The sequence below is a fragment of the Sturnira hondurensis genome, unplaced genomic scaffold (assembly GCF_014824575.4).
Source record: "Sturnira hondurensis isolate 20B ecotype Veracruz unplaced genomic scaffold, ASM1482457v3 Scaffold0022215, whole genome shotgun sequence".
NCBI classification, from domain to species: Eukaryota; Metazoa; Chordata; class Mammalia; order Chiroptera; family Phyllostomidae; genus Sturnira; species Sturnira hondurensis.
In genome coordinates, this window is record NW_028094846.1 from 10,137,719 (window position 1) to 10,152,152 (window position 14,434).

The 14,434-nt window shown below is 37.8% G+C and overlaps 1 protein-coding gene across 2 annotated transcripts in view; it reads left to right on the forward strand.

Annotated features, from left to right (window-relative positions):
* Positions 1-14,434, forward strand: part of XPR1 (xenotropic and polytropic retrovirus receptor 1) — a 150,790-nt gene that overhangs the window by 127,897 nt on the left and 8,459 nt on the right. For both annotated transcript variants that reach the window (XR_005064837.1, XM_037034977.1), the window contains exons 12-14: positions 3,642-3,808; positions 6,975-7,114; positions 12,166-12,387. Coding sequence is in view for 1 of the 2 variants with exons in the window: in XM_037034977.1 (XP_036890872.1) it covers positions 3,642-3,808; positions 6,975-7,114; positions 12,166-12,387 (529 nt within the window). In the remaining variant the exon portion in view is untranslated. The remainder of the gene's footprint in view (positions 1-3,641; positions 3,809-6,974; positions 7,115-12,165; positions 12,388-14,434) is intronic.

Sequence of the window (14,434 nt, forward strand, 5' to 3'; positions counted from 1 at the left end):
GGGTTAAAAATAAGACTGTTCACTTTCTTTTCATACATTGCCACTTTTTTCAGTTTTAAAATTTCCTCCCTGAAATATGGTTCAGAGTGACTTCCATGTGTACTTTTTCTGGTTTCTTTCTTAGCACTTTTCCTGGCATATTATTTTGCTTTATCCTCCCTATGATGGCTATGGGTACAAAACTCTAAGAACCTTATTTTTATTTGCTTTATATTCGGTAGATGCCATCACCATAAATATGTCCAGTATGAATTATGCTTCTCACATGGCAGGTGTGGAATAGAAGCTTAGGGGTAGAATAGCAATGACTTGATTTTCTGTGACTGAACATCATTAAAGTAGGCTACCAGAGTTAGCCAAGAGAGAATTAAACATAATTGATTGCCTAAAGTGATAATATATTTTTCTAGCACATCTACTGCATACCAATGAAGGCAGGTGATTTCAGGGGGGAGCACTCCTCATTTGGGAGATGGGAGAAAGATCAAATAAGGGTAATAATTAAAAGGAGACCCAAGTGGAGCATATGTAGACAAGGTATATGCTGAGCACTGTCTGAAGAAGTCCATGAGATAAAACACTACTTATTCCAAAATATTCTGTTAAAATATTTGGCTTTCTAAAAGTCAGTAAGACCTATGTGTGTGCCATGGAAGTATATAGAAATCATATGGCCTTAGGAAGAAGGGGGTCACTTGACCCATTGTACCATTTGAAGAATTATACTCTGAGGAGAGGCCTTGTAGTTAAAATCTAAGACAAATAAAAGAAAATTAACACATTGATTTTAGTTTTATTTTTAATTCTTTTTTTTTTACTCCTCCCACCAAAAAAACCTTTTATACAATAATTTGAACTCAATGATTTCAGTAATTAGGGAAGAAAAATTAGCTATCAAGGAATAAGACTTGATATTACCTGTTATCCTTTGCTGAATTTATCTTTAGCTGTATTCTCATTTCAGTACTTTTTCTTGCAAACAAAATAATGGCTTATTGTTGTGCAAAGTTAGGCATTAAATTTATAAAGAGTTGCACATATCATCTACAACTAAGTCACTTGTCTTCATCTGTGTCCATTGTGTTTTGGAAATAAGAGAATAGTGTGTATTTTGTTAAATTGCTAATTTGCTTTGTTCTTTGCAAACCATAGTAAATCATTTATAGAATTCTTTTAATGTAACCATGATGCTTATAATTGAACTATATCAGAATGAAATAAACATAGTTCAGAGCACATCCAACTAAATGTGGATAAGAAATGCTTTGTTAGGCCTTTTAAGTTGATGATTCATATGGCACAGTGTTATGTTATAAATATTCAACACAATTTGCTTGTTTTCTTGTTATCCTCTTGTGAGGATATGTTTATTGATTTGAGAGAGAGTTATATTGATGTGAGAGAGAAACATGGATCAGTTGCCTCCCAGAGATCAACTCCACAACCTACGTATGTGCCCTGACGGGGAATCAAACCTGCAAACTTTTGGTATACAGGATGACATTCCAACCAACTGAGCCACCTGGCCAGAGCCAACCCAATTTGCTTTTGATGGAAAAGTTTTTATGGAAGTAATTTAAACTTCAAAATGTATTTGTATTCAAACTTTGATGCTCATTAGACTCACTCGTGGACTGTTTTAAAAATATTTGTTTCTGTTCCCTACCACTGACTTTCCAGGACAAGGAGCTGAACGGTAGTGTGCTGGTACATGTTCAGCACACCAGTTCTTGGGTGGGAGTGCTGAGAGGGAGCACTGGTTTGCAGTGCTTGCAGATTTCCATGGTGTGAATACTTCCTCCATGGCCAGTTGCAAGCTATTAAGATGATAACATTGAATGTTGGGAAAAATGGATAACACTGTCTAGTGTTTCCATCATATAGATACAGTAAACATATATAACCTGTAAGAATAATGATAGCAAAATTTGGTGAAATAATTAGGAAGTGATGAATTTTGAGTTTTTACTACCTTTGTTTTAATAACTGATTGTAAGTTTATGTTGTTTACTTTTTAATAATGATCATGTTTAACAACCAGCTTACAACATTTCTGAAAATTTAATATTCTGCTCTCGTGAGCTAGTAAGAACTGACTTACACAACACTGGAGGTCTGAGATGTTTTTTAACCAACTAATTCTGATGCAAGCAACCTGCCAACCAGTTATTTTTCTAAAATACAGATCTGATCCTAAGGCCCAAGAAGGCATTCTGTTCACTGTCATTTACACAGTGTCTTTCCCACCTCACTTCTGCTCATCCCCGTCCCCTTGCACCTCCTGTATTTGGCCCATGCTAGATTTAGATTACTTGCAGCTTCTCAAATACATCTTGCAGTTTCCCACCCTCATGCCTTTTCTTTATCTTCCTTCAACCTTGAATGGCCTTGACTCATCTGCCTGACTTTTACAGCCCTATTTATTTATCCTTCTAGAAATAACTCAAATGCTACTTCCTCTTATTTCCTCCTGTTGGAAGCATTCCAGTTCTCCTTGATGTTCTCATAGTCCTTTGTTTATAATTCATTTTGAGTTCAAATTTATCATCAATAACAAATGTTGTTTCACTTAACTAGATTATAAATGGCCAGAGGGTGCCTTTGAATCATACTGTACTTAACACTTTAATACCTTAAAATGATTAATAATACTTGCTTATTTTAATAAAAAGTGTTGTGGATAATGCATGATACATCGTTTACTTTCTAAGCCTTTGGGAAATTAACCAACATTTAAACTTTCTTTGAATTCGATGTTTTATACCTTTTTTTCCCTGCTGAATAAGGACCATATTAGTAGTTAACATGCCTATATCTTGCACCTAGAAAACATGAATAATATGATAACTCTCAAACTTAACAAAGAACTTCATTAGAGAACATATGAAGCACTTAAGTCGGGGAGAAAAGACTAAATTATATAGGTACATCTGCAAATTATTTTTATTATTCTGATAAAGCACATCTTATATTCTCAGTAAAAGCCAAAAGTTACTTTATAGTGTTCCAATCATAAAGTCACATTGGGCTTTTGTATCACTAACCTCTGTAAGAAGCAAAATATCATGCTTTGCTTTACGGTTTGAGAGAAATTTGCTTTTATACATGTCCTTAAGGATAAATTTCTGGTATTTTATCTAGAAAATGATCTGATTGCCATCACAGTAAGTATTGACAAGATCTAAGTGTATGAAGGAAATGTTCTAAAGTGAAAACAATCCAGGAATTTTTTGAAGCAAATGAAGTACATTTGCTTGTTAGTGGTGTTTCGTGTTTTTCATTTTTGACCCTAAGCTGCCACCTAATGGCAGAAATTAAAAATGACATCTTTTATAGTATTAGAAACCTGCATTGCAATTATTTGGATTTTTGTGTATTGAACAACAGCCTCCAAAACTCCAAATGCACATTTGTACAAATTTTATGAGTTTGTCAACTGGTTGGGACTTCAGGGGATTCGGGTTTTTTTTTTTTAACGTTTGTGAGACAGTGATCCTACTAGTGATATTTGTTTAGAATCTTAACTTGCTATCTTACTTCTTTTATGGAACTGTATAAAAACTCTGTTCTTTAATCAGTTTTATTTAATGAAGAATTGTACATGGATCTAGTAATTTTCCCTTTCTCTTCCCTTTCTCCAGAACGAGGTCACTCAGACACCGTGGTGTTCTTTTATCTGTGGGTTGTCTTTTGTATCATCAGTTCCTGCTACACCCTCATCTGGGACCTGAAGATGGACTGGGGCCTCTTTGATAAGAATGCAGGAGAAAACACCTTCCTCCGAGAAGAGATCGTATACCCCCAAAAAGTATGTACAGTGTTTGCATTTGTTTAAAAAAACAGAACAAGGTATATCACCAGCTAAATCCCATTGCAGTATATACCTAATTGCAACCTGATATATGTAGAAAAAATAACTTTACTAAAAAAATACTGATTCATTCAGTCAGCAGAAACATGTCAGGTGTTTATTGTAGAAAATGAAAGCAAAATGAAATTCTACTTCTTATAGAGGCCATGAACTATGTTATAAACAGATAAGTAAACAGATTGTAATACAATGTAATAAAGACTAAAATAGAGAAACAGCTTACTATAATTTATGATTTATTTTTGAACATACAATTCTTTCCACTCAAATGCCCTCTCTCCCCTTTGTCTGACTTGCAAATTCTCTTTCCCCCCCTTTCAAGGTCTTCTTTAGTGTTGCTTTCTCTAAGAAGCCTTTCTTTTTTTCTCTAAGCATATTTAGTTACTCATCCTATCCCATTTTACCCTGTGCAAGTATCATTGCAGCAGTTAGCACTGTATTATAATTATTATATTATAATTACCTATTAGGTGTCCCTGTCCCTGGCTGCCCTGCATAGTATAGCAGACTTAACATTTGTGGGAGGAGTCTATAAATACTTGACTTGAGTGAGCAGTGCCGTGAAGGCACAGGAAAGCGAGTGCCTGGTTGTGTGTGCGTCAGGAAAGCTGCTGCTTTCATTTTTTTCAACCAGCTGTGTCTTTCAACACAATTCAGTCTGAAAATACATGGATAATTCCTTAGGAGTTATTTTAGGATTTATGTATATATGAATAACAACATGAGAGAATGAATTAAAAAGTCAAAAAACTGAGAGTATCCTAACTCATATATTGAAAAGAAGTTAAACAATGAACCGGGAATCTTGGTGAGTGAGTTGTAATCTGAGCTCGCTCTCCAGCTGCATAACTCTAGATAACCAGACTGCCTACAGTGTCTTCTCTCCTGTAACACAGGTGTTCTCCAGGTGATCTCTTGATCCCTTCCCAGTTTGGAAATTCTGTGATTGGAAGCCCTGGCTGGTGTTGAGCGCGGGCCTGCGAACCACATGATTGTGGTTCGATTCCCAGTCAGGGCACATGCCTGGGTTGCAGGCCAGTTCCCAGCGGGGGACTCATGAGAAGCAACCAGACATTGATATTTCTCTCCTTCCCTTCCCCTCTAAAGATAAAGAAATAAAATTGAAAAAAAAGAGAAAATTCTGTGATTTGGAGAAGAGTACAGGTTAGGCCGCTAATATCTTATACTATGTCAAAATGTCACCAGTACCTCAAAATGGTACTTTCGTGAATGTGTAATACTCAGTTTCTGAGTAGGGAAGGCTGTTTGCAAGTGTGAGGGTTGGAGATAAATGGTAGAGTAGGTTCGAAGGATGATATGTAGGGTAATTCATATAAGCAAATGAAGGCGGAAAAGGGGATATTTGTTGATAGTGATCCTTTTTATGCAAACTGTAGCAAAAATTTCAGTATGCAAACTTAGAATATATGACCAAGATGCTAGACATACCTCCATAAATCTAATTTGAAAAGAAAGTCAGCCCCGGGCTGGTGTGGCTCAGTGGATTGAGTGCTGGCTTGAGAACCAAAGGGTTATGGGTTCAATTCCCAGTCACAGCACATGCCTGGGTTTCAGGCCAGGTCCCCAGGGTGGGGGCATGTGAGAGGCAACCACACACTGATGTTTCTCTCCCTCCCCTCTGTCTAAAAATAAATGAATAAAATCTTTAAAAAAGAAAAAATCAGTAATGTAAGCAGAAGTCAGAGAGCAGACATGAGCTCAGGTGAAAATGGCCCTTTGTTGCCCAGCAAATGTATGTCCCTTCTTGCTCCTGTGGTTCTTGCCTGGCTGAGAAATAGAACACATTTATATCTTATTATATGTATTGCTTAGTTGAACTGTTTATATCTTTATGTAAATGTTAATCCATTCCTCCTTTTAAATTGTTTAACTGTTTTCTGTGTAATAAAACTAGTGAATAGGATCTTTCAATCAATTTCTTTATTATTACATATTTCATGGCCCTAGAAAATATATTATATGCTTTTCTACATCATAATTTGTAGATGTTCTGAATAGCCACAGCCCTTTCAGTTTTGAAAAAGTAAATAGTGGAATATTCCCATTCCGCTCGAAAAGGGAAAAATTTATGTGGAGTTCAGTGGAGCTTCATTTAAAAATTAACAACATGGCTCTAAGAACCTTAGAATCAGTTCCTAGGGATTAACAGTGCATAATGTTGAGCACCACACCCAGTTCCAGGAAGAATTTTTGTTATTTAAAAAGCTGATTTTTCCAAAATTAATAATGAGCAAATCCACATTGGCAGTTTATGCACCACATGGATGGCTAACACTGTACTCCTAAATACTGGGTAGCAGTGCCTGGAATTGGTTAGTTGAGTGCTGTTTTCCCCTTGTAGAAATGGATGTACTTTGAATTCAGCCATGTTTGTGAAACCCAAGCTTAATTTCACCTACTGTTATTAAAAAGCAAGGCAGCCCTAGCTGGTGTAGCTCAGTGGATTGAGTGCGGGCCGGCGAACCAGAGGATCGAGGTTCGGTTCCCAGTCAGGGCACATGCCTGGGTTGCAGGCTGGTTCCCTGCAGGCCAACTCCCAGCAGGGGATGCAAGAAAGGCAACCATACATTGATGTTTCTCTCCCTCTCTTTCCCCTCTAAAGATAAATAAATAAATAAAAATCTTTTTTAAAAAAAGCAAGGCAAAACCTCCTTCAAATACAGGGTAAAGCAGTTAGCAAATAATACAGTTAATAAACCTGTTAATCTTTTCTAATATTAGCTATTGAGTCATTAGCATATCACATACATGTTAGAATGTCAGTCAGATTGGGGATCTCATCTGGCTTGTATTTTGTGGGTCTAGAAGAGAGCCTACTGTACAGTATGGGAATGAAATATATTTGTTAAATGGTTACTGAAATTTAGTTAAGCTTCATAATGAGTAAGTATTATACCCTTCAAGAAGATGAAACTAAATTTTTGAAATCTTTTTAAAATATAAAATAGAGTAAAGCTCTTTTTCTTCTTGAACCTGTGCTCGTTAGTAAGGGGTATGTGTACCAGTCTTGTTGCTATTATAGCTGTACTTCTTTGCGTGAAGCATGATGATAGGGCTACTCAATTTGCTTATTATTCCTCAGGCCTATTACTACTGTGCCATCATAGAGGACGTGATACTGCGCTTTGCTTGGACTATCCAAATCTCAGTTACCTCCATGACTTTGTTGCCTCATTCTGGGGACATCATTGCTACTGTCCTTGCTCCCCTTGAGGTTTTCCGGTAAGCAAACTACTGAACAGTTTATCAGAGATGCTTTTTACCTAAAAGATGTCTGAATTAACATGTATTACAACTTACACTTGAAAAGCTTAAATTTTACAACTTGTCTCAATGTCACCCTTGGAGCTGGAAAATCCTACAAGACTAAGAGATTAAGCCTTACAAAGTTAAGTAAGTAATGATGATGACATATCAGCTTTTTCAGAATTGGGCTCCATCAGAAGGGCCATGAGTACAATGGGGAAGCACAAAGCCTTAGACATTAAAATCTTTTGAGAATCATTTTTTATAATTTGTCAGCCCAACTTTCTCACTAGAAACCAACAAACAAAATAGTGCTGGAATGTTTTAAGTCTTCCTAAAAACATTAGTGATCTGATAAGATAGCCCCAAATCTAAGTGAAAGCAGGTGTACCCCACATGCGTAGAGCCCTAAAGTCAATTTTGCGCTAAAGAAATTTGCCAGAAAGACTTGAGATTCAATTGTGATAGCCAGTTCAAATTTGTATGCACCCAATAACATAGCTTATAAATATGACAGTGCTAAAAATAGAAATAGATGAATTTATAATTTTAGGGGAAATTTTTAATATACCTTTCTCAGTAATAAACAAGTAGTAAGTTAACCAACATGACCTAATCGACATATGCAGGGCCCTGCATACAACTACTACTAAATACACATTCTTTCAAATGCATGTAGAACATTTAACAAAATTAGCCTTATGTTGGGCCATAAAGGAAATTTTAGAGGATTAGAAATCACAAAAATATACCTGAAAATTCCCAAATGCTTAGAAGTTAAGCAGTACATGTTTAAATAACCCATGGGTCTAAGTTGAATTAAAATGGAAATTAAAAAATACTTTGAACAGAAAGAAATTGAAAATGTGATGAAAGAAGATGTGGATTGCAGCTAAAGCCATAGTTAGAAGGTATTGCATAACCTTAGATGTATATATTAGAAAAGTGTACAGTGCAAGAAATTAGAAAAATTTAAAAATCAAACCTAAAAGAAAGAAGAAAGGAAATATAAAGAACAAATTAATGGAATAGAAAACAAACATACAAGAGAGAAAAATGAACAAAGCCTAAGTTCTTTAAAAAGATTAATAAAATTGATAAAATGTCTAAACAGGACAGACAGATCAAGCCAAAAAGCAAAGAAGGCACAAATTACAACTGTAAAAATCACTGAAGATTTTTTAAAAGATTAAGATGATACTGAATAATTTTATGCCAATAAGTTTAAAAATAAAGATGAATAGACAGATTCCTCAAAAAGCACAGTTTACCAAAACCATTAAAGAAGAAATAGAAAATCAGATAGCCTTATATCTATTAAAGAAATTAGATCCATATTAAAATCTTCCCCACAAAGAAAACTACAGGCCCAGGAAAGTCTTCCAAATATATGAGGAGGAAATATGATCAGTTTTACAGAAATTCTTCCAGGGAAAAGTGGCAATAAAAGGAGCACTTCCAAGTTCATTTTATTAAGCCACGTGACTTTGATATCTGAACCTACAGGGACATTTCAAGAAAACCAGTCTGTCTCATGTATAGAGATGCAGAAATTCTGAATATGAGCTAATGAATCTAACAATCTATAAAAAGGATGATACATCACAAACAAGTTAGGTTCATTCTAGGAATGTAAGATGAATATTTAAATCATTTAACATTTAAAAATCAGTCTGCATAACTCACCAGATTAATAGAATAAAGGAGGAAAACCCTCAATATATGCAGAAAACACTAATGAAATAAGTCAGTACCTATTTATGAAAAAGTAGGTTATTTACAAAAAAGGTAAACAACATCATATTTAATGGTAAAACACTGTAAGCTCTCCCTTGAGATCAGAAGTGTGACCAATATGCCTTCTGGCACCATTTAGCACCATGCATATACGTATAGCTAGTGCAGTGAGGTGGGGCAGTATAGGGTTAAAAAGGAAAAAACAAAAGTATAATTATTTACCAATGACATGATTGCATATGTAGAAATTGAAGAGAATATACAAATACACTATTAAAATGAATGTAGCTGTGTCCCTGAGTACAGAATTGATATAAAAGTAAATTAGCATTCAAGAAAAGTCACAAACTAGAAGATGAAAATTTTGAAAATCATACCATTTTGAATAACATCAGAATATATCAAATACATAGGAATAAATTTAGTGAAATATGTATGTGTGTGAAATTGACAAGCCAGCTCTATAATTTATATGGAAATAGTAAGGATCAAAAAAGCTAAGACCGTCTTGAAAAGAACAGAGGTAAGGGCTTACCCTCTCTAACATCAGGATTTATTATATAGTTACAGTAACTAAGACAACATCTGGTGTTGGTGAAGCAAAGACAGTGTCCACTGAAACAGACTAGGAAATCCAAACATCCACATACACGTTATTGATACTACCTAATTTATGACAAAGGTGGCTGAGTAACTAGAGAAAAACAGATCTTTTAATAATGATTTTGAATCAACTACAACCAATGTGGGGCGGGGATGAATCTCCTGCAGCAGACTGTATGCAGAATCGGTTTCAGGTGCATTGCAGAGCTAAACATGAAAGGTAAATTGGTGAATTTCCTAAATGATAACATAGGGGACTATAAATTTAGGCTTCTTTGGTGTAAGGTAATGTTACATTCTTACTTCTGAGAGGCAGTTACGCAGTGTGATCACTTTATAATAACAAGCTGCACAGTTACTGTGTGCACACTGTTATATGTGTATGCTGTGGTAGAACTTAAACATTTATTTAAAAACAAAGCCTCCCAAAGGAAAGAATTATCTTCTAAAAAGTGGCAGTTCAATTGACAACTGACTTCTCAAGAGCAACAGGGAAAGTCAGGAGTCACTAAAATGGTATTATCAGTATTCTGAAAGAAAATGCTGCCTATCTGGAATGCTTTACCCAGTGGAAATATGTTTCACAAATGAAAGTGAAATAAAGATATTTTCAGACCAGGTATGTAACATTCCTCTGTGTCAGGATGGGTGCATTTAGCAGGATGGCCTGATAAAATAAGGTAGAACCTAGAAACAAAAATGAACCTGACAGGTAAAGACTGACTCTGGGAACAGTGTATTTGTTCTTGTCAGCGCTCTCTAAAGCGCTTGTCATCCCCTCTCCTTCCCAGACTCTTCGTCACCACCAGGCCCTCCCCCATCCCCTTACTTCTCTTTCATGTATGCTGCTTTATAGATTAAGGCTTTTTAGTTAAAAAAAACCTCAATTACTTTTTCATTCTTATTTTATTTCTTTAAATGTTTTTTTGTTTAACACAATCAGATGTTCTATCACCCATTTAAAACAAAAGCAAAGAAACTTTCCCGAATCTCCTTTCCTCCCCCAGCTAGCACCCATTTTTTGCTCTCCTTTACAACAAGGTAAGAGATGTCTGTGCTTCCTGTCTCCATTCTTTCACTCTGCCCCCCATGTCCCTTTAATTCAACTCAAGTGTTTTTCCCAGTGCTCAATACTAAGTCACTTTTGGTAATAATCTATAGTAATATCAAACACCTATGTATTACCTACTGGGTACCTGGCACAGTTCCAAGCCCTTTACATGTATTAACTTATTGAATGCTCACAACATCCTGTGAAGTAGGTAGTTACTGTTCCATTTGGTGACACTGAAGCATCGGTGAAGTAACTCATCCAAGGCTATGATACCTAGTAAGTGGTGGAGCCATGATTCGAATGTAGACAGTTTCCCAGAATGTATGCTCCTGGATCATACGGCCTCTTTACTTTGCTAGATTAAGTTCTCTACTTATTTTACCTCTCAGCAAAGCACTTTCTTCACCGGGTTTTTTTTTTAATATACTCTTCTGTCTCAATAACTATTCCCTCTCAACGCCTTCACTGGTTTTTCCCCTTCCTTTGCCCTCATCTTTCCTCTGCTCACATTATTCCTAAGCCCAGGACTTGAAATACTGCCTTTTTGTTGTCTCCAGCCCTGACTCGCCCTTGAACTGCAGACTCATGTTCACCCAGCAACCGAATCCCACCTTGGATATCTAGTGGCTCTAGCCTGATAGGAACAACCCAGATCTTTAGTAAATGGTGTCACCATATCCTGAGTCCAAGACCCAAGAACACTCACATCCCAGAAAGTCCTGTCAGTGCCATCTTCATAAATAAATCCCTGGTCTGCCTGCTTCTCGTCGCCTCTGTCACTCCCACCTTCATCGAAGTTTCTCTCTCTTCCCTGGACAACTGCAACTGCTTAGTCTTCCTGCAGCTGCTCTTGCCTCCCTCTCATCTGTTCACAGTGCAACAAATAGAGTGACTTTTCAACACAAAGCATATCATTCTTCTGGTCAGAACTCACCTGGTTTTCCATCACATTTAAAATCTAAACTCTTTACTGTGGCACGAAGGCCCTCTGTGGTCCAGGCTCTTTTCCACCTCGCCATGTTCATGCCCTGCCATTTTAGCCTCCCTATTCCACTCCAACCCTGCTGACCACCTTCTGTTGTTTCAGCACGCCACAGGCCTTTCCAGCCTGGGGCCTGTACTCGCTGTTCCGTCTGCCTAGGACACTTTCTTCGGGACTTTACATGACTTTCTTCCTTGCACCATTCACTTTCTGCTAGATGCCATCTCTTCAGAGAAGCATGCTCTATCCCTTTGCCCTGCTTTATTTTCTTTAGCGCACTTACCATTACCTGATTACTTACTCTGTCTCTGTCACTAGAAATCATACCCCATCAGGACAGAGGCTTGGTCCGTCTCGTTCAGTGCCTTTTCCTGTCATGTTGTAGACACCCAGTAAATACATGTTGGGTAAACTGAAAGAATGAGTATTATGCAACTGCATTCCACGAGTCCCTTCCCGTTGCCTGCTTCACTCTTGTTCCCCTACCCCCTTTCCGTGCCATCTTTTCCTAATTTAGTTTAATATTCTAACCCTTGCCTCCTTGTTTTTTGCTGCTGTGTGTGGAAACAGGATCTACAGGAAGGTTTACAGGTTACAGTAGTGCGTTCACTTTTTATAAGTAACTTGCCTACTCTATTCCATTGTGCTAAGGCGATTTGTGTGGAACTTCTTCCGCTTGGAGAACGAACATCTGAATAACTGTGGTGAATTCCGTGCTGTGCGGGACATCTCTGTGGCCCCTCTGAACGCTGACGATCAGACACTTCTAGAGCAGATGATGGACCAGGAGGACGGAGTTCGGAACCGCCAGAAGAACCGACCGTGGAAGAACAGCCAGAGCATATCCCTGCGCCGGCCTCACCTCACTTCTCAGTATGTGTGGCTTCTGCTTCTGGGAGATGAATTTCATTCCAGTTTTAATGCACTGGAGCTAAGATGCTCTCAGGGTGAACCAAGTGAAATGGCTGGCGATCATTTTTCACCTGCAAAAAACAGCAGTAACAATAATTTCATATGATCCAACCTGTAGAATGTCTTAGTGAGCACACAGAGTAAAATGACATTAATACATTAATTAATGACCACTGATTTAGGGTTATAAGTACAATGGGGAAAATTTGTTTGAGAATAATTTATTTGACTCCTCGGTATGTTTTTTTTTAAATTTTATTTATCTTTAGAGGGCAAGGGAAGGAGAGAGGGAGAGAAATATCAATGCATGGTTGCCTCTCATGCGTCCCCTGCTGGGAACTGGCCTGCAACCCAGGCATGTGCCCTGACAGGGAATCGAACCTCAATCCTTTGGTTCGCTGGCCCGTGCTCAATCCACTGAACTACACCAGCCAGAGCTCAGTATGTTTTGTATACAATGAATTTTCAAGTTACCAACCACAGGAATCCTGGCTCTGCCTCTGCCATCTGTGTGGCCTCCACCAAAGAACTTAATTTGTGCAGATTGGCCCTCAGCTGTTGGTTGGGATCGGAATGGCCCCTGTTCATAGGGTGGTTAAGTGGGTTGAATTTGTTGTAATGTGGGATTTAGACCAGTTTCCTCACAGAAAGAGCTCAGTAAGTACTTAAAAGCTATTTTAATTTTTTTCCTAAATACCTGCAATAGCATTTTTATCAGTCATTGACTTTATATGGCCCTAAAAATAACAATAAATGTAGGATATAATGTGGCTACATCTGAAATTTAGAGATAGTATATATCACAGTGGATTGGAATGAAGGAGAAGACTTAAAGTCAGGCATGAGCAGCTTTCTAAAGGATACGGGAGAGTTTGAACAGGCCTGAGGCACGGTGAAGACAGTGGTGGGGGTGAGGGGCAGGAAGAAGCCCCGTGACTAGGACTGTAGCAAGAAAATTTAGCTGAATGGATGAAGTGTGACTGTAAAATGCTGAAAAGTACAAGCTTGATCGTGTAGGCAGGCAAGAGTCGCAGAGAATCTTTTCATAGAAGAATGAAAGTGGTATTTTTGTAAGATTTAGTGGTGCTGCAATGTATACTTTCCAGTATTTTGAAGTATGGGACAACAAGGATTTGGATTAGAATGCTTACAGTAAGACTAAAAGGAATACAAGAAAGTAGAAAATAAGGGGATAATGATAACATGTAGAGGAACAGAGTATGAATTGCCCAAGTTTTAGGTAGCATTTGGAAATTCTCCGAAGAGAAGAAGGTAGGGGGGGAAAAGAGCGAGGCACGAAGCCTTAGGGAACCAACACAGGCAAGGGAAAAACTCAATGAAAGGGGCAGAAAAGGGGTGGTCAAGGGTCAGTAGGAAGAACTTCAAAACACAAAGCATGACATTACAGCAAGGAAGCGGGAGGAGAGGGTGTGGGCACCGGTGGGGTCAGCAGATAAATGCCAGGAAAGGCCGAAGACAATGCTGCAGGTCGTCATCTCACTGAGCTCCTAAATTTGAAAATCTAATCTTTATTAGTTACCAGCAGAGGGCAGCCTAAACCTGCACTTTTCCCGTTTCCAAAACAAGGAAGCCCTTTGGCAATAGGTTATGTTCAATTTCAGGTATTTGTGGAAAAACACTGGAGTACTAAATTGCAACCAGAGGAAGATGTTTAGAATAGTAGAGCAGGTTATAAGCAAGGAGAGAACAGGGCATCTAAAATAAAGTCTGGATTTGAGTATTTTGGGACTCATGCAACCTGTAACTTGTCCTTAACTTTTCTGAAAGTCAGTTTCCACCTCTGTCAAAGAGGAATAATAATACCTACTTCACTAGATACCACTTTCACGTCATGAGGCTCATCGATTGCAGAATATTTTCATAATATTATCTAATTCCTGGCCCTGGCTGGTGTAGCTCAGTGGATTGAGCACACGATCGTGGTTCGATTCCCAGTCAGGGCACATGCCTGGGTTGCAGGACAGTTCCCAGCAGGGAGTGCACAAGA